The 20,129-nt window shown below is 42.7% G+C and overlaps 1 protein-coding gene across 18 annotated transcripts in view; it reads right to left on the bottom strand.

Annotated features, from left to right (window-relative positions):
- ABI3BP (ABI family member 3 binding protein) overlaps positions 1-20,129 on the bottom strand; it is a 283,667-nt gene that overhangs the window by 159,223 nt on the left and 104,315 nt on the right. For 17 of the 18 annotated variants that reach the window (XM_090058607.1, XM_090058684.1, XM_090058655.1 and 14 more), the window contains exons 7-10: positions 17,406-17,457; positions 9,880-9,951; positions 8,769-8,864; positions 3,711-3,788 (exon numbers count right to left, since the gene is read on the bottom strand). In XM_090058607.1, coding sequence (XP_089914733.1) covers positions 3,711-3,788; positions 8,769-8,864; positions 9,880-9,951; positions 17,406-17,457 — 298 coding nt within the window. The remainder of the gene's footprint in view (positions 1-3,710; positions 3,789-8,768; positions 8,865-9,879; positions 9,952-17,405; positions 17,458-20,129) is intronic. The other variant, XM_090058626.1, reaches the window with a different exon arrangement.

The following is a 20,129-nucleotide window of genomic DNA, read 5'->3' as shown; positions in this document are numbered from 1 at the left end:
AGACACACTTTTAGCTCATATCCATCTTATTGTCCACTGTAACCCCCAGGTCCTTTTCTTCAGCAGTGTTGCCTAGCCAGTCAGTCCCCAGCTTGTACTGGTGCATGGGATTCTTCTGTCATAAGTACAGGACTTTGCAATTGTCCTTATTGAACCTCATGAGATTTTTTGGCCCAATCTTCCAATTTGTCTAGATAACTGTGAATCCTAGCCCTACCCTCCAGTGTTTCTACTACACCCTCCAGCTTAGTGTCATCTGCTGCTGAGGGTGCACTTCTATGCCATCTTCCATATCATTAATGAAGATATTGAACTAAACCAGACCCAGGACTGATCCCTGGGACATTCCACTTGATACCAGCTTGCACTGAGCCATTGATTACTACCCATTGAGCCCAACAATCCAGCCTGCTTTCTATTCACCTTATAGTTCATTCATTCAACCCATACTTCCTCAGCTTGCTTGCAAGAACGTTTTGGGAGAGGGTATAAAAAGCTTTGCAGAAGTCAAGGGAAATTATGTCTACTGCTTTCCCCACATCCATGTAGCCAGTTATTTCATCATAGAAGGCAATCAGGTTGCTCAGGCATAGCTTGCCCCTGCTGAATCCATGCAGACTGTTCCTAATCACTTTCTTCTCCTCCAAGTGCTTAGAAATGGATTCTTTGATGACCTGCTCCATGATTTTTCCAGGGACTGAGTTCCCTTGGCTCCTCCTATTTCAGTGTGCTGGACTGTGTAGTATGTTTTTCAATAGAGGAGGTAGAGCAGCAGGAAGTGCAGGACTTCAGAAGAGAAGCACCAGTACCATATTTGTTTGAGGGAAAATTATACTGCTACCATTTGCTACTACAATTACAATTTTTCCATCTTTAATCTCATATCAATCTCCTAATTTCTAACCTCAGTTGTCTTTGCTATAGTAGAGGGGCTAGTGTTGCTGCTGAATGAGACTGCTATGATGCAAGGTAACTTCTCTGGAAGCATCAGCTCTGACATGCCCCTAGCAGATTTTATTCCTGTCAAAGCTTTTCTCCCAAAACAAAAAAAGAGTGAACAGCTGTTCAGGACAATTCTTTCAAAAAGAACTGGCTCGTCCACAAGAAAGACTGATTTGTAGGAGGAAGATCTCCCCCCTCCTGCACTAATTTGTCTGTGGGCCCCATCTATGTGAGACACTGACTGAAGTACAAGGAGCAGGGGTTGTTCTTCTGCAGCAAGAACTGGGAGGGTTCCTGGTGGGGAGAATGATCTCCTGTTCTGCAAGTTGATTGACAAGATCGGGTGCAGGGCGTGGGGGGGCAGGGAGTTTCTCCCAGGGCAGAAACCCTCCCTGAGACCTTTGTGGCAGGTTCTGGCTGAAAAGTAGCAGCTAACTGCCAATTGACAGATACCCCCTTTTCAGGCAGAGGCAGGGCCAGCTTTACGAGTGAGTAATGAGGGCAACCGCCCAAGATGCCACAATCATGGGAGCACCACACTCACACACATGCACCTACACACATATACCACCTCTGTCTCCTTGCTGGACTGCACCCCGTGCCTCTGCCTATCGGCCTCTGCCTGCAGCAGTGCTGCTGACTTGAGCGGGGGTAGTGGATGGCTCAGCAATGATGATGAGGTACCACTACCTGCTGGACAGGGTATGAGCAGCACTCACTACCCCGTGCCCACAACTGGCTCTGTGAGTTCTACTACTGCATGTGCCAGCAGCATGCACCCCTCATGCTTCTGCTGCTTATCATGATGGGCACCTGCCTGGTGCTGCTTGCCATCTTCTTCCCCTCAGGGCTGGTAAGAGCCAAGCCCCTACTCCTCCCCCAGCACCATTCCCCTCTTGCCCTGCTAAGCCACCACCAGGGGAAGCAAGTCTGCCACTCCAGCCCAGCAGCTCTCTCCGGGGCTTTATTTCCGAAACTTTCACTAATACTACTATATACTTAAACTCAAAGAAAGGGTACCAAAATACAGGTTTACCCAGGGCACCATTCTCCTTAGGGCCAGGTCTGGGAAGAGGAGAGGGCAGGTTATCAATTAATGGGCTCCACTAAAAGTGAAGCAGCCCTGTGGTGGTCCCTGTTTGGAGGGCTCCCCTATGCAGCTCTCCAGCCAGAGGGCTGGAATACATGTACTTTACAATTCTCGAGATAATTTTCTAGTCACAGGAATTTTACAGAAATTCTTAACCTCTAAAAAAATGCTCATCCACCACCTCAATCAGCACAAACCCCAGCACTGCCAGGAAGAGCTGTGCAAAGGAGACTGAACCTTGGACCATCGACAAGTGAAGCCAATACCTAAAGGCAAGGCTGTCCAACTGGCAGCCTGTAGGCTGCATGTGCTCAGTGAGAATTTAACTTCTGGCCCCCAGGGGCCCACCACCCCCATTGCTCCAGGTGGGGGCTTGGGATTCCCTCTCCCTCCTCCATATTTTCTTGCATGTCCCCACCCCACCGAGGTAGCGTAGCACTGCATGTTGCAGCCCATGATGGGGGCAGCCAGGGACCTGGAATGCCTGTGTGGTGCAGAGCAGTGTGGGAGCCCATGACTGGGCAGATGAAGATGAGATGGGTGCCACTGATAATGCAGCAGAGGTGCAGGGAGCCCATATACATAAGCAGGGTGCAGTGGGGGAAGTGACTGCCCATGCACGTGCCACATGCTGCTGGTGGGGTTTGGACTGTGGTGCCCATGCCAGGCAACCCCTGCTGGCATAGTTTGTGCAGCACATAGGCCCCAGTCACTTAGAAGTTGGACAGCCATGCCTAAAGGTCTCCTTAGAGCTAGTCTGTAGTACTGAATAACTTCCATATAGTGTCTTCTATTTTAATGAGGCACCTTTGAAAGTAGAAGTTTCCCAGTTTTCTTTTTCCAAATCCACTGTGTTCCACTGCTTATTTTACACTGTTCCTCTCAACTTTGACTATGAAAAGTCAGTTTCATTGTTAAGTTCTTAATATGGAAGTGACTGGAATATAAATTCAGGAGAATGATCACTGTCCAAAACATTTTGGGGATTCTTTTATAGTTTTTATTGCTACTTTCTGTTACATGCAGGAAAAAGCATTACAGTTCTAATCTATTTAGACATTTGGACCAAAATTTTCCAATTTGAATGCCTTCAGCACCTACCTAGGAATGTGCAGGGCACCTTTAATTGCCATTGAAGTCTATGGGAGATTCAGGCCAACAGCTCCAAAAATCAGGCTGTTTTAAGCTGTTTGCATATGCATTTACTTGTCTAATTTTAGGCACCCATATCTTTATGCTTTTAAACAACAATAAACCAGTTTACAGACATAAATACACAATGTTTTATTTGGGGAATTATTTTTTCTGCAATGAAAAACAAACAACTGTTTAAAAATTTAGAAAAACATCTTATTCTTGGGTTTTTTGTTAAAAAGTTTATTTTCCTCCATATTTAATTTGTTTGGCAAATTTGATTTCACTGTCTCTCTCAATCAGTAGGAACAATTCCTGAAGGATAAACTAAATGATACAGCCTTGATGTCTTTTATTGTAAAATTCAGCTCATTTCCTTCAGTTCACATCTACTGAGCAAACCAATTTTTTACACTGCTGAAATCACAGCTGATTTCAACTGCAGCTTGAGATATGAAGGATGTTTTTAATTCATATATAGAACAATCGTTGACAAAGGTAACATAACACAGGGTATAAAAACACAGAATAGATTCATGATTACCTGGGAGGGACTGTGGGGAGAGTTCTTGCACTTCTGGTGTTTTAGATTCAGCAGGCCACAACAGAGTTTCATTCTTTGCTATAAAGGCAGAGGTTAGATTGTAAATATCAGAGCAGCATTTGTTCTGCTTCTGTTCAGATTTATTCCTATCCCACTTCACCTTGGCAGAATAATCCAAGTTGAATAAATATAAGAAGTCAAATACCTGAGGGACCAATGAACTTCCCCTCACTGCACATCCAGTACCAGCATCTATTTTACTATCTGAGACCTGCATTGCTTTTACAGCTGTTTTTCTGTGCATCTGATGATCAACACCTCCCAAGATTGGACATGTAATCATCTCACATGGCCACATGGTCCCGTGAGTCTCAATTCAGTTTCAGCGTGACACATCACATTTATGCCCCTGGGAAACTGATGTTATAAATATTTATGAGAGACTGCCTTTGGGCTTTATATTTAAAAAAAAAGCAAGGATAACTACAGATTTTAAATAAACTGCTTTCTGGCTGCTAATAATTATTTTTAAACTCCTCAGTTCAGGCATTTTTAAAAACAACTTGAGAATAATCAGTTTTACAACCTAAACTGGGAGTTAGTCCTTGCAAGGTTCAACAGACAGGACATAATTCCACAAGTTTTGCAGAAGAGTTAGATAAATTTCCCAAAACTGTATACAAGCCAAAGGAGCCTTCATTCTAATGAATTATTTATTCTCCTTGAAATAATACTTGTATAAATTTAATCTTTATGACAATGACATTTCACTTTCATTTCAAAGCTTGTTTTAATGCTCAGCTAAAATGGTAGCACACAAGAGTAAATCTAAGAGGGGTTCAGTGGTGTGGTCACATCCCCCTTTGATTATTATTCCACTCAAAGTTTAAAACAAATTGCCTGGCAGTGGTAGCAGCATTTTTATTCTGGAACAAGTGAGGGAGTGAATTAACCTCATGGTTGTTTATAATCTACCTGATCCCTGCTAATCTCTCTTCACTCCACAGGTGTTAACTACTCTCTCTCCTTTTTAATGGATTTAATGTTCCCCTAATCAAGTTATCCTTTTTTCGGCATTTTTACTATCAGTCAGCTACTCAAATAATTTAGCTCTTATTTCACAGCCCTGCAGATGGTTTTTAGCTCTAGCTAAAAACATCAACCCTGGTAAACTCTGGTGTGGAAGTAACTGTCAGTGAAGTGTTGGATGCAATGTCATGGTGCTCAAGAAGGTGTTTATCACCCCTAACTCGGTGTTTATCATTCCATGAAGAAAACAACAGAGGGACTGTGACAGGGGGCATTCCCAGGGGTAGATCATGAGTTAGCCCATCCACCTGCCTAGGGCAGTCTGCCCTGACTCGCCTGGCATGACTTGAATGTTATCATGTCACATTAAGCAGGAGGCTACCCATTCACTGCCCTGATGCCAGGGGGTGCTATCCACAGCTCCGAACCTCTCCTACACCATGGCCCATGCCTCATAGATGGCATCCAGAATATTATTATTGTACCCCGGGTTCAGGCTGGCCAAACTCAATCCATTGTTGAGCTTCTGTCATAGTCATACTCACTCTGCCCCATCTGACAGGAGCCTCTTGCGTTCTGCTCATCACTGGGCCACTCTCTACTGCCCTGCTCCCTTGAGTGACCCTTTGGCTGGCAGGCTTGCCTACTCACTCTCTGACACAGCACGCACAACACCTTTGGTTCACTCAAGTTCCCCTACTCTACATGAACCTGTCCTTGCGCCAAACCCTGGGCTGACTCTGCCCCTAGCTCTTCACTGGGGAAAAGTCCTTCCTATCTCAATCTTGTGGGGGTTGGTTCATGTGCAATCCTTCAAGTAGCCCAGGGCAACCCTACTCTACACACCCCCAGTGTAGCTCTTCAAGCCCGCTCATGCAGACCCAACTCAACATCCCCAAACACAATGTCCTTGAGGCGCCACTGTGCACCCTACTCTGTGTGGGCCTCCAATACAACACTACCCCCACCTTGGAGAATTTGGGGTCCTATACCCCTACAGGGCTCAGGCGCCTCTTGCTAGGTGTGCCTGGCCCATCTCTCTGTCCTCTCACTAGGGCCACTCCCTCACATGCTGATGATTACCCACTGAAGAGTGGGGCCTGGGGTTAAGTCACCCCTACCCACCTTTCACCGGGGAGGTAACTGGCCTGGAATTTCTTGGGGGTTTGCGGGGTGTCCCACCACAGACAGCCTTGCCAGGCCACCCTTCCCCAGCAGGGTGCAGTTTCAAGTCATGTCCAGGACCAGAAGCCTCTTGCCATCCCCATAGCTCCTGCCCATACCTCCAAGATGTTCCAAGCAGCCTCTGCTGGCTGCCAGGAGCACACTGCTGCTGCTGCCCTGTGGGCCTAGCCTTAAAATGGCTCATCAGACCTGGCCTGCACCTGGCTGGTTGCTCTCAGCCCTTAAAGTGCATGGCCACAAGGACATTACCAACTATTTGTTGATTCTGCCTGTTGATTCTACCTGTTGACTTAGCAAAGACCATAGCCAGCATGTATCATCAAGGCAGAGGGAAGATGGGAATTCCTGCTTAGCAGGGAGTGATGAGGGGGATGGGGGGGAAGCAGCCCACAGTCTGTTCTGGAGCAGAGCACAGGGGCCAGCCCTGCTGAGAAGCAGAGAGCCCCACCCAGAGAGCATGCCAGGATGCTGGGGAGTCTTAAACCAGCGAGTAGTCTGGGACTCACATGACATAAACCGGTTTGACCCAAATCAGTTTAGTCTGATACTAGATTCAGCCAGGTTTATCTCAAACTGGGTTCAGCCATTTTCATGTTTTATGTCCACTGAACATCTGTTCTGTTACATGCTTAAACTAGTTTCTGATCACTTACACTGGTTTATGCGTAATGTCTATCCCTAGCCCCAGGGGGACTGGAGAGGGAGGAGGAACCCACCTGTTGCTGTTGGTACCACTGTTCCAGGTTGAGTCTCCCCATGCAGCCCAGCTGGAATGGGGCTGGAACAGTTCAAAAAGCTCCCCCAACCCTTGGGTTAGCCAAGAAAAGTAGAGATAATGGCAGTGGCAGGTGGGGAAAAGTGGGAGACATGTCACTGAGCATGGAGGGGAAGAGTCAGGGGGGAGGGGGGCAGAAGTTTTACTTGATTTGAGGACTTTAAACTTTGTCTCCAGCAGCTACTTTCGTTAGGTGGTCTAAAAGGGAGGTGCAACAATGCCACTGCATTCCATTTGGATCTGTCCCTAAAGCTGTATGTCCATATCTCATTTTAAAGGGATCCAGACTGCCTGTTGGATACAGAAGTCCTAGCACCTAAAAATTCTGAATGCTCTCTAGGGTGAATTTTACTGCCTGTCTCTGAATGGAAAGGCATTCCTGTCTTGCAGGGTAAGCAAACTTTTAGGGGTAAAGGACTGTGAAATGATCCTGAGTCTTGCATTCTAAAAACAAAAAATTATTTCCTTTTCGTTGCATAATATGTACTGAAAAAAGTAAGTGACTAGTCAAAGTGATTTTTTAATTTTACTGATGTTAATGGTATTTTATTTTGCTAACTGCAGAATGCAATATATCATGGATTATTATAATCATGATAGTATAAACAAATATACTTATAAATAGATAAATACTATCTATTTAGCTATGAAGCAATAAGACAATGAGTGGGGAAATGAATGCCATGCATGTGATACAAAAAATAACCCTCTGTATTCTGTTTAACTCCAGAGTATGATTCAATCCTTCTCTTTAGCTATATGGATCATTTATTTTATGTCACAGCTGAAGATAATAGTATTCGTCTTGCCAATGGCATCAGACATTTCCTTTTGGTATTCCACGCACTGCTTCATTCAAAAACAATTTTAGGTTATCCCACTGAATAGCCAAATCCTAAAATAAGCACAGTATTATCCTGCCTTGAGCAGGAGGTTGGATTAGATGACATCCTGAGGTTCCTTTCAACCCTACTAGTCTTTGATTCTGAAGAATCAAAGGAGAAGACACTGCACCTCTGTTTTCTTACTGCATAGTGGACTCACTCTGAGAAATTGTGAAGGCCAGCAATGGAACAATAGGTAAATGAATGAAATGGCTCATAAGAGAAGATAATCTTCATCTTTATATCACCAGATCAAAATTAGCATTAATGCTAACAAAATCAAAAGCAAGTGGCCTTTCTGATATGAGTTGGTGACCTCACTGCACCTTTGAAATAAAAAGTGTGCATGCCAGAAAACCAGTGCTCACAACAAGCACCTGAGTTAGCAATCTCAGACAAAAGCATTAGTGCATTCTCTCACCTACATTTTGCCCCTTCAGTTTTGAGGTACATAATGAGGTGAGTTGCACTGAGAGGGTGTTTTAACTTGGTTTCAGTATGCATTTATTATGGATAATGAACAAGCATTTTCTATTTTCTGGGATGCAATTTGTATAAATAATGGAGACCCCACAGAAGGTAACAGAACTACACAACTGTGACTAACCAGTATGGCATAATAAATAGACTGATAAAATGAATTACATTTTAAAAATATGCATTAATAAAGATGGAGAATATAAAAATAAAAAACCCAAGCCTATTGGAAATAAGATGTTAATACACAAACAACATAAATACAGCCTTTGTCCCTGGTGCTCCAAGTTGCATTTTCTACAGAAAAAAAAATCTGAAGCTAGTGAAATGCTTATGAGAGTTTTTAAATAAGTGGGTGCCTACAAAAAGCCTCTTCCAATTGGAAACAATTTGTCAACCAAAACAGTTCAAAACAAATGCTCAAAATAAAACAAACCACTAAAGCCGATGTGGTCTCTCTCAGAGTGGTGCTATATCTTTTGGCCCACAGGTTGGATTAGTGGTGCAGGGCTGGTCTGTGGATCAGATTGGGTCCCAGGCACCAGGATTGGGTCCTGCACTGCCTCCATTATCCCTGTCACCTCTGTTGGGCCCCACATACCCCCATAGGTTCTATGCCACCTCTGCCAGTCCCTGCATGCCAAGATAATATTTTTATTGCTCATGCTCAAGAACCATAACAGCTTAGTTAAAGCCATTTCTACTTACATAATTTTTTCTCGACTGTTTGAGATATATCCTCTATCGACAGGGCAGGAGGGAGTTTTTTCAGGCTTTCATTGAGACCTGGAATGATAAGATGCACTACACACAAAGATAAGTGAGCCATTCACTCAGAAGATGGTGATCTGTAATCTGGGTGGGCAATTTCCACCTCATCAGTGGGAGAGCAGTACAAGTATCTGAGAGAAGAATTCAGATGTTTCCAAATGCCTAATTATTAATCACAATGTCCAATGCTGCTCTTCTAATCACTACTCATTTAGTGCCCTTCTCCATGGAAATCAAATATATGTGAAAAGTGTAGTGGCCCTATCAATTCAGCATCACGATAGGTGCATTCTAATTGGACATATCTGGTATTCACAGATTTATTTTGTGGGGTTAGTGAGGAACTGTCTGAGTCTAGTGAGAGCAGTAAAACTCACAGACAGCAAGTTAGGCCAGACAAATACCATGCAGGCAGAGATTTTCCATGCACAACAAGTTAAATCCATTTCTGAGTTCCATAACGTTATACCAGGAATAATTTTGTCTCAAGATACATCAGGTAAAAGGTTCCCAATTTTACTATGTACCCTCTTACTATGCTTATTCTATCCCCCGCTTCCTGCCACTTGCTTGCGTGTGAACACTAGGGCACAAAACACACACAACTGAATGCGAAAGGTAAACGGCAGTGTACTGAGGCCCAACACAAAGAGGAATGGGGAAGTTTAGAATATCCTTTAATAAAAGCTGGCTATATTAGTACAAGGCTATACAACAGTTCTGAACGATCGCTGCACAAATGATACCCAGCAGATGTTCTCAAAAACTCTGCACCAAACCTCTTTCTCTTCCCCTGTAGTAAGAAAATGCTATTTTTGGATAAGACAGCAATAATTTTGTTTGTTTTTAATATTCAGGAAGGTCCTTTTCTCTCTTTAGGCTGCATCATTCCTTACCAACTTTACTGTGAGACGTAATGAATAAAATCTGAACCCAACTCACGGTGCCAATCAATATGAAAGACAACAATTAAAGGTAAGAAAGTGAAAAATACGTATGCAGTTCTTTTACTGTATGCCAGAGAATTAGGAAAAAAATTGATATTTACCTAGTATTGGCAGAGAGGATCTGTCTCTGTCTGTCGTTTTAGGTGAGGTCCGTTGTGTGATATTCTGAATGACTGTGGAAGCAATAATACTGCATTATCAGAGAAATGTACAACTATTTAGCCAGGAAGTAAAAGCGCATGTCTGTCTGAATGTTCTCAAAGCTTCTTTAATTCAGATTAGCATTATTTCTTTAAATATTAATGGAAAAGAGGGCTGAACATAGTCCTACTGAATTAATCCAAAGAAGGCTGTCTAAGGATATAGGGTTTTGTCGTATTTGCTTAGCCATAGTAAGAGGTATTTTTATACCACCTTGGCTAAAAAACAGATTTTAAAGGAGCAAAATTTTCTCTGCCTGAGAATAAGGAACCTTCTAGTCCTATATCCTGTTCAAGAGAGGCCAAAACAAAATGCTTCAGAGACAGGGGAACTAATACTCATAAGGGATATTTAAATATCAAATTGCTTCTTCACAAAAAAGTCTTTCCAGCCTTGAGCCTTTGGTCATTGGTTTATGCCCTGAAGCACTAGGTTTGATATGTTTTATCAATTTTATCCTGGATGTTGTAACTACAGATGTAATGTATAGAATCTAATCTTTTTTTAATCCCACTATTTATGTTTCACACGGAATACATCATAAATATTAAAGGACATTCAATTTTCTTTGGCAATTATTTACTTAAAAGGTTAAAAGTAACATGATAGCATCCATGAATCTTCGAAAAAATCTTTATGAATTATCTGCAATTAAAACAGTCTAGATAACGTATGCTATAGCAAAATGGGACCCAGAGCGTGCTTCAATTATAAATCTCTGCACTGATGAGCAACACTGGTCAACACTGGAGGGGAATGCATCCTGGATGGATTGTGTGTACCAGCTGGTCTGCTTCTGACAGTAGCATAACTTGGTGTGGACAGTTGGAGTACTAGCCCCAGACCTCAAGTTAGAGGAAGCACCAAAAGGGTGCCCCACCTCACCCTCCCCAGGGAGCCTGCACAGAAAAGGGTGCAAGAATAACCACTCATATGTGAGGAGCCCATGTGACAGTAGCAGCAACAATGACAGAAGCAGTGATGATAACAGTGGCAGCTTACTGTCAGCATGTGGGAAGCTTATTCATCAGTAGTGGTAGCAGCAGCCCACAGCATGAGAGGACACTGTGCTGCAGCAGAAGTCTTTGGAGTCTCTCCCCTGTTCAGCATCAGCCTTGCCCTGCCCAGTCTTACAAAACTCCCAGTTACGCCTTTAATTTCAGAGACCCTCAGAAGGTTACATCGTGCACAAAGCCCCCTGGAAAATGCCTGTTGACAAACCACAGAACTGTGTGATATGGAGAAGTGGAGAAGGACTAAAACCTGGGCATGTATGTGTTCTTGTGACCTAAGTCACAAGCTACTACATTTAATCCTCTGACACCAACTCCCATCTGTCATCTCTGCTGAAGAGTTATCCTGCTGTCAGATGGGGATGATAACTGTGACTTTGCTCACAATAATTTAGTGAGGATTCACAAGTTAATGAGCTCAGTCTGACATTCAGTCTCACCGAGGATAAGGTTCTCTGTTATGGAGTGGTTTGAAAACACAAATAAAGATAAGGGTCATATAGCTAGTTTGTCAAAATAAAGGCTGAGGTTTTTATGCATTATTATTGTCATTACATATCAGTATGTGTTCAAAACTCTTTTGGCTTGGGAAACGCCCGACTTAAAATAAAGGCAATTTCACAGCATATTAAATAATATTAATATTATAATAACAATATTATATAATATTAATATAATAATACTATTTCTGTTTCTATGGAAATTTGCTCTTTTAATTTCCAAGAACTCATCCCCTAAAGATGGTTTCTCACGTGCTTCAAATCCCAACGTGCTGCACTGCATGTTGGTTTAAGCCTATTCACACATGGTGCTGGTTTAATGAAGTAAATCACACCTGCTCCACAGACTATGCTCTTTTATGGATGAATGGAATTTTTATTTCTAAGAAATAAAAAATGAGAGACATTAAACATCTGGAAAACAAATACAAAAAGCCATCCCTGAAAACAACTATTTTTTTCCAGGAATACGTATTGGAAATCTGTTCCCTATGGCTTCTTCCAAAGGTTTTTGTATTTCTTTTTTTTTTCTAAATCCTCCCTAATTAAAAATGCTGAAGATGAAGTTAAACATATACTCTACAGAAAATGAACTAGTTTGAATATTAGTTCAAAAAGAGACAATATCACACATTTGTTGCACGAGACACAACTTACAGGGGATTTACTTATCAGTAAAAGCCAAGATATTGAATATTTTCCAAAGGATCAGGGGGCTGGGAGGGGATTCCTGAATCAGGATTCACTGCCTTAGTTTCAAAAACAGCCATTTATCAAAGAAGTCCTAAAACTGTTGTCTTCTGCACTTCTAACATACAACAGCCACCAAGCACCTGATAAAAAACAAACGAAAATCACCCCACAAGAGACCACAGGTAAAAAGCAGGTTGCTAAAATGCTCTGAAATAGCAGTGAAGTACTATTTTAAATAATTTTGGGAGGTTTCAAAATATCCCAATTTCAAGATAAAGTAGCCAAAATTTCTTTTCTGAATGTTCCACCATTAGATTTCTAATCCAAGTCGTCTCCAGAAGTCCACAGTAGTGGATTCACAAGAGAGATGAAGAAAGATGTGTGAAAGCACATCTCTACCTAGTCAGATGTATTGCTCCTCCAAGACAAATAAACATTTTCCCTATTACAAGGAAGAAAACACCATATGGCTTCATCTCCAAAGTTTCTCAAATACTGCCAAATCTAAATTCTTCTATGTAAAGAGCTGTAACCAATCAAGAGTCCCAACACAATAGAAGAATTAGTGAAGCACTGCTTACACAACACTTCTAAAATGGCATGGTCCATTTTTCCTTGAAAACCTTGGAAGTGAATTTTTCAAAGAGCACTCTTTCTCCAGGTTTCTGAAGACAGAGAGGACTTTCCCAGGAGATCAAGTTACATATGATTTTTATCACAAGAAGGTCTTATCAACAAAGAAGCACTAGGTAACACAAGCTGCTGCATCTAATTGTAATCACCACAATATCAAAATCATACAAATAAAGTCAACTACACAATAATTATATTTTGAAAAAATGTGGTAAAGGAGATAGAACATACATATCCCATATTTCCTAAAAGAAAATCTGAATTTTCTTTTCAAATACATTTCCAAAAGCCCATATCTGCTTTTTCTCTCTTTGACTGTACCTAGCGCTTGGTTATCGCTTTCTACTGAGATCTTTCACTGATGTTTACACAGACAGAAGTTTGACACTACTAAACAGACTTCCATTTGCCACTTCCATTCTTCCCTGTCCTTAATACCATAATTACTAAATTCTAAGATTAGGTTCCCCTTCATTTAATGTGGGGGGAAATGCTCTTGGTTTTAGCGTCATGTACAAGAGTGGCTGGGGGAGGAAGGTGGCTGCTGTGGCTCAGGCTCTACCCCCTACCTGGGGTTGCGACAGTAGTCATATCAACAGCCGCAGCTGCAGCCGCTGCCTACCCTCCACCTTCGCTGCTTCTGAACCCTGCCATCTCCCTCTTCCCTCCCCACAGCCTCTGCTCTCCCACCTGCCCCTGTTTCTTCCCCACCCTGTACCTTTGCTTTCTTGCTTTCTTCCCCCAGGCTCCATCCATGATACATCCTCAGGCACAGCTGCTGTGGGAACGGGGCTCAGTGCCTGAGACTGCAAGATAGATGGAGCCTACCAGCATGGAGAGGTGGAAATTGAGGCTGGAGCACAGGGTAGGCATGTGGCAGGGAGGAAACAATGACTGGAGGGTGTTGGCACTGGATGTATGACCCAGATACCTTGTTGTGGGTGGACCCAAAACCCTTAGGCCAACCATGACCTTTCCATTCAATAATACACAAATTGTATTGATATATAGTGATAGCAGATAAAAATAATTCAAGTGATTATATATCTACCAGTCCCTGGGTTCACAGAGCCAAGATACATCTAGCCAGAATGCAAGCTTCACTCTGAGGTTCTCTCTTGAATGTTAAATGTCAGCAGCCTGGAGGTTGAAGGATGAGGCCCACCTCCCCTCCACTGGGGTGGGTGAGACAGGCTGGTGGTGTGCCCTCTGTCCATGATGGCCTTGGGTTCCCCCCTGAGGGACCCTTTGCTGATCTGAAATCCCTCCTTTTGTAGTCTTTCTCCTCCTCTGATTACTCTTCACCTCTGGGCATCACTGATTGGTCTCCCTGTGGTTGTCATACTGTCCACATTCTGTCCTGTCAGCATATTCCTTTGTTTCATGAACCTATCATATGCACATATCTTACTTTGGTTCTTTCTGGTGTCCTCCTAATTTGGTCTATTTACCAAAATCAGAAATTCCAAGGGCTCCAAAGACTGGCATTGTGACCTGCAGAGTCCCTTATTTCTGTTTGGGTACATTGGTCATGTTATGAAACAGTGTAGTACATGCCTTCAACTTCTCAACCTGTGTGTCTGCTTGCCTCAGACACAGGGGGCCTTGAAAGAAACTTTGTAAAAACAGGCTTTTAGAAATCAGCTAATCCTGCCATTCCCCTGGACCTTTGTTCTAATATAATATCTACTTTACCTACAAGCCAATTCCCAAAAGCAAACCTCTAAATACTATTTTCTATCCATCAAAGGGGAGGAACAGATGGGGAAGTAGAGGTGCAGGGCATGGGGGGGGTGTCTGAGGCTGTGGGGGGAGGCATGCAGGGGGCACAGGTGGCGGGGGGGCGGCAGGTACAAGCAGGGAGCAAGCTGCTTGACCGCCCCATACCATCTGCCCCCTGACTGCCTGCCATCCTCCAGTAGTGGGGTTGGGGGGATGAATTAAAGATGATGCCCCAATAATTAGATTCTATTCATGGAAAACTGTAACAAGTTTACAAAATTTCCATGTATAGAATCTAATTACTGGGGGCTTATCTTAAATTCAGGGTCATCTTATATTTGAGTAAATACGGTACTATCCTTCCACACGCCTTAGTTTTGGCCTGAAAACAGCTATAAATAACTGTATCTTTTTTAATGAACCCTACCCCACAGAGAGAGATATGAGGAGATGAGGCAACATCTTGAACATCTGGAATGATAATCGTGTTTAGTGAACTGTTGGTCAAAGAATTATTCTTGCAGCTACAGAAGGATAAAAGTCAGCTGAAAGTCTGAAAACTGCTATAATTGTGTCTGGGATTGCATGTCAAGACTGAATGGGGACTGGAGAAAGTCAAGCTTCTTCATAACACAGAAACATAATATCAACAGTGATTCAGCCTTGGTTGTTTTCCCATGGCTCAGGGTCTGTAAATGCTGCCCTTGGCCTCTATGGGCATGTGTAGATGAAACAGGGGCCCTAAATTGAAGTGGTGGGTTTTAAAAAACACCACTTCAATTTAGGGCCCATTAAATGCCTGTGTCGTGCACACACCCAACTTACCTGCCTCTCTGGCAGCGGGGAGGGGAAGGCAAGCTTCCAGCAGGTAAAGCAGTCCCTGGGCTGCAGGGGGTGAGCTGGTGCTTCCCTCTGTGGCAGCAGTGCCTCCCCCCAGCAGCACTTGCCCACAGGCACCCAACTTAGGCAGTCCCAGGGGGCACCGCAGCCACAGAGGGAAGCACCAAGCCCCTGCTCAGCTCAGGTAGGCTCCAGGGGAAAGAAAGAAAGAAAAAATTTAGGCTTACTGCTTTTATTGGGAAAAGCTTGCCTTCACGGGATGCTGCTAAGCTGCCTGCAGGGCTTCCTGCAGAGCCACGGAGCTGCACAGAGTCCAGTGCTTTGCTCTGCAGCTGTAGAAGCAGCAAACTAAAACTCCTTGGAGAAGTTTTAGTTTGCTGCACCCAAAGTCATTTAAAGCACATTTCACCATTGAATTTCCTACAGTAGCTGGAATTAATGTGCAATACACCATAGAGGTGTACAGACACCAACACCATTAAAGTGGTGCAAAAGCATTTAGCCGGCTTTAAAGTGTTGTGCACACATGCCCCTCGTTTTCCCTTCACACAACCTATATCTTGATCAGGCAATGGTCAAATAACACATATGGGTGGGCACAAAATGTCGACTGTGGCTATTGTTAGAGAACCATGAAAGGAAAGAGAATACAAGAAGCATAAACTTTTCCTATAGGCCATACAACATCATTTCAGGAGCTTCAAGATGGCAGCTAAGTTGCAGATTAAAAAACTTACATCCTGCAAAGACTGCAGAGACTAATATGAAATCTTCCCAACTAAAGGCTATTCAGATCAGTGTAGGAAGTTGTTTGCTACGCCTTTATATTCAGTAGGATAGGGCAGCAGGCTACATTAAAGAAAAAACAGGGTCTGGATTTAGCCTTGTGAGAGCCACTTTATCTACCAGAAGTAGAGTAGTAACTGGCTAGTTCTGCATCCTGATTGATGACAGTGCATGGAGCAGCAGATGGTGGGGAAGATGTCACATGTGTTGAACAACCATTTAAAACTCCAATCTGGGACAGCTGAAAAGGAGATGACATCTCCCCACAGCAGCAGATGTTCACACACTGCTCCTGCATTGTGTGCTGCACTATGCTCTGCCTTTCCCACATCTGGAGCCACTGTAGAGAAGGTGCAGGGTGACGGTGGGTAGGAGAAGGTGGGGGATAGTGGGGAGAGGCACTCTCATAACTCCATTCCAGTACCCTGCCTTAGGCAGCACCTGTGGCTGGTACCCTGCTCACCCACTCATTATTATGCTACTGGCCACTGGTACACTGTATGCATAGTAGCAAAAAATAGGCATGTTGGATGGAAGAAGGGATGGGACTTTCTACTTCAGATGGAGTAAAAAGATGATATCTACCTCAACAAAGCCTGTAGTTTAAGATATTAAATGAACATTCAGCAAAATATACCCTTAAGTACTATCACTTTGTAAACACAAAGGAAAGATGCCCATGTAAAGAAAAGGAAAAGAACCTGAATAGTCCTAATATGAATGGAAAGCAGAAAATGGAGAAGATGTAAAACTTGGTACTGAAGTATAACTGGAACTTTATGAAGATGCTGTAAATCTGTCATTCCCTAAAGCAAATATCTCACTGTATAGTGCAGATTTAACCTGAGATGCATGGTGTTTCTTTTTCACCTCTGGCTACTTGGTGGGACAAAACTAGATTATCACAGGTTAGCTGGTAACCTTAAGCAGTTGGGGGATGCTAGTAGAAACTGGAATGCGAGTAGAAACTACAAGGGGTTACTACTCAATGAAGGAAGTCATTTGTTTATTGCAGTGTAAAATCTCCATTTAAAAATAGAGAGAGAGAATAGTTTAATTACTTTTTCCTAAAAAAAAAGTCACAGTTTCTGAGGCTCAACTCATTTGGGTTTGAAGGAAAGTTTCACCAGGCAGACCAGGCACATTGTTAATGTGCCCTGTTTTTTCATTCCCTTTAACAGCCATTTGTTTTCCTTGTCGAGAACACAAATATCAAACATGAAAAAATGAACAAATTACCTTGCTTGATAATTGTAACAGGGACAAGATTCTTAGGATCTCGCAGTGTGAGCTGAGAAAAGAAGAAAAACAACATAAACACTGGGATTTGTGCTACAAAAAGTAAATCAGATTTCCTTGGTAATGCAAATACAGGGCTTTGATCCAGTGCTTCACTTGGCCTAAGCTACAGTGAATATAGCTCTGGCTCAGTCACTGAGGATTAGATTATTGTTTCAATCCTTGTTGGCCAGAGCCAGAACAACACAGTTTGATCCCTTTCATTTGGCTTAAGCCACTTGTTTTGCTCAGTATAACCACAGTGTCTGACTGCTCAGGAATCCCTTCAGCTCTCTTATCTTTAAGGAGCTTTTGAATATACCCTGTAGAGTACTCAAGAAGCTGAGAAACCTTGGTGATGCAACTGTGCAAAGTAACAGAGACAATACTTCCAAATCATATCAAATTCAACTCAGTTTGCTACAAACTCTAAATTCAAACCAGATTAATTTGGACAAGTGATATCTCAGGATGATAGGCCAGTCACAAAGGGCCCAAATAAAGAGGACTTCATGTGTATTGCTTTTTGATATTCAGATTGCAAATATGTGTACTTCTCTGACTAACTCTGCCTTTTGATGTAGAGTAGCTTGCATCTAAGTGTGTTACACAGTACTTTTTGGGCACCTCCTGGAGCTCTTAACCCCTGGATTATCCACACATTAACACCTTAAAGTGGTTTTAAGCACTTGTTATGAGGTCCAAAGTTATGCCACTCCAGGACAGAATTATTTCTGATCCACACTACCCAGCTCCTTTTCCATTAAGGTGTGTTGCCCATGTTGAAGTCCTCCAGTATCCTAGGATCTCTCACCCTCACAGGTACAGCAGGGATAAAAGCCTATCCTGGCTCACCAGCCCTCTAGTAGCAACTCACCGCTCCAGCTCCTAGTCCTTCCCCTGCTCACCAGGCCTCTGCTGGTAAATCACAGCTGTGCAGGTGGGGGACAGTCAGAAGGTTTTTAGACTAAGGGTGTGACTGCTCCAAAGTCCAAGTTAGCAGTAACACCGACCAACATTTGTGCAGCTCGCAGCATAAGGTGTGAGAAGGGCCTGTGAATCTTTTCCAGTCTTAAGCTCAATAAGAATCTTGAGCACATGAGTGGCCCCAACATTTCTCAGAAGGAAGAGGGAAAAAGCAGAGCCTGTGATATAAGTGAGCTTTGAATACCCTTTTGCTTATGCAGGTATAAGAGCCAATTTTTCAAAAGTACTATAGTACAATGGAAAAGGACCAGGCTGAAAGTACTGCCAGAATTAGGAATACTAGCTGAAGCTATAAAATGTAATCCTTTTTTCAGACAAGCTGAGTTTAAAGAAGGAATATAACTCAACAAACAAAAACCTTTCTTGGCTAAACATATAGCGCATAAGGTTATCATGAGCTGATGAGTTAATACTTTATTTTATACCTCACAATATCACTGATCTAATTTATTTCCTAAAAATCCATTTTAGGCAAAAAAATTATAAGGTTTTTCAGACACTTTTTTCTTAAAGTATAGTTTAATCTGGAACAAATTCTTGTATTATCATTTGAGATCTCATTATAGATCATATTTATGCTCTCCACATTTTGGATCAACCAACATTATCAAATTCAAACCAAAGAAATGTTACTAAAAAAAAGCTGTATTGCACTGTGGGGGAAACAAATCTGCTTTAAGTGGATTGCATAATTATATCTGGAGGTTTTAAGTACTGTGTTAGATCCTATTCCAACTATTAGGTGCCATAAGGTACGTACAAATGTAGATTCATAGCCAATTTAAAAGGGGAATGGGAGCATGCAGCAGCTGATGTGCTTTAAGTGTTGTGTCTCTACAAGCCTGCAGCAATACAAGTGAGCCAAATTGCATTAAGTTTACCCCTGGATGTAGCAGGAATAAGTTACAGCAGTTCTGCTAAACTTGGATTGCTATAGACTCAAGCAAATTTAACCGTTGCACTGTGACAGCTTATATTAATTTCCTTTGATAACAATGCAATTTTTATGTTGGTCTGTACTCTAAGGTCATATACAGGTGTTATGTTTCTACCAGGAGAATCATTGTTCTTCTAGTCAAAACTAAGGGTGTAAAAATACTCATTAAATTTCTCTTGGGGTCCCTGGTTAGAGGAACAGGTTGGGGAGTTGCTACACAGCTCCCTCTGCTTAGCTACCAATCACTAGGAGCTGAGCAGTGGAGTGACTGCATCTTGCTCCCTGCCCACTCCTTAGGCAGTGCCTGTTTTGGAGGAGAGCTGCTACTTCCACTCCCTACCTCTTTCCCAAACTGAGTACTGCCTGGCTTGTGGAAGAAGCTGGGGGATTTGCTCCAGTCTGGGAAAGGTCCAGAGAGTCTTCCTTTACTACTTGCTCTACTTCCCCTGGGGACCAGAAGGAGTGGAGTAACCACTATTCCCCATGCATTCCCAAAACTGGGATCATCCCAGTCTGGTGAAGGTGCAGAGAGTAGGGGAGATGCCACAGTTTCAGGGTGAACTCCTGTACACGCCCTGTCCTGGAAAGATTTCTGTGGGAAACGAAATGAATGCCTGTTCATGGACTAAGTGTGATCCTATTCCAACCTGCTTATATCCCTAAAAAATGCCTATTTTTGCAACACACCATCATCTTCACCTTAAGACCAAGTCATAAAAGGTAGCAATGAGGATTGCATTAATTGTTTTTTAGGGACTCAA

Source organism: Crocodylus siamensis, chromosome 1 (assembly GCF_052110815.1).
Source record: "Crocodylus siamensis isolate JL-2025a chromosome 1, ASM5211081v1, whole genome shotgun sequence".
NCBI lineage: Eukaryota > Metazoa > Chordata > Crocodylia > Crocodylidae > Crocodylus > Crocodylus siamensis.
Note: the sequence above shows the minus strand (reverse complement) of the source record. Positions and strands in the feature narration are given on the sequence as shown.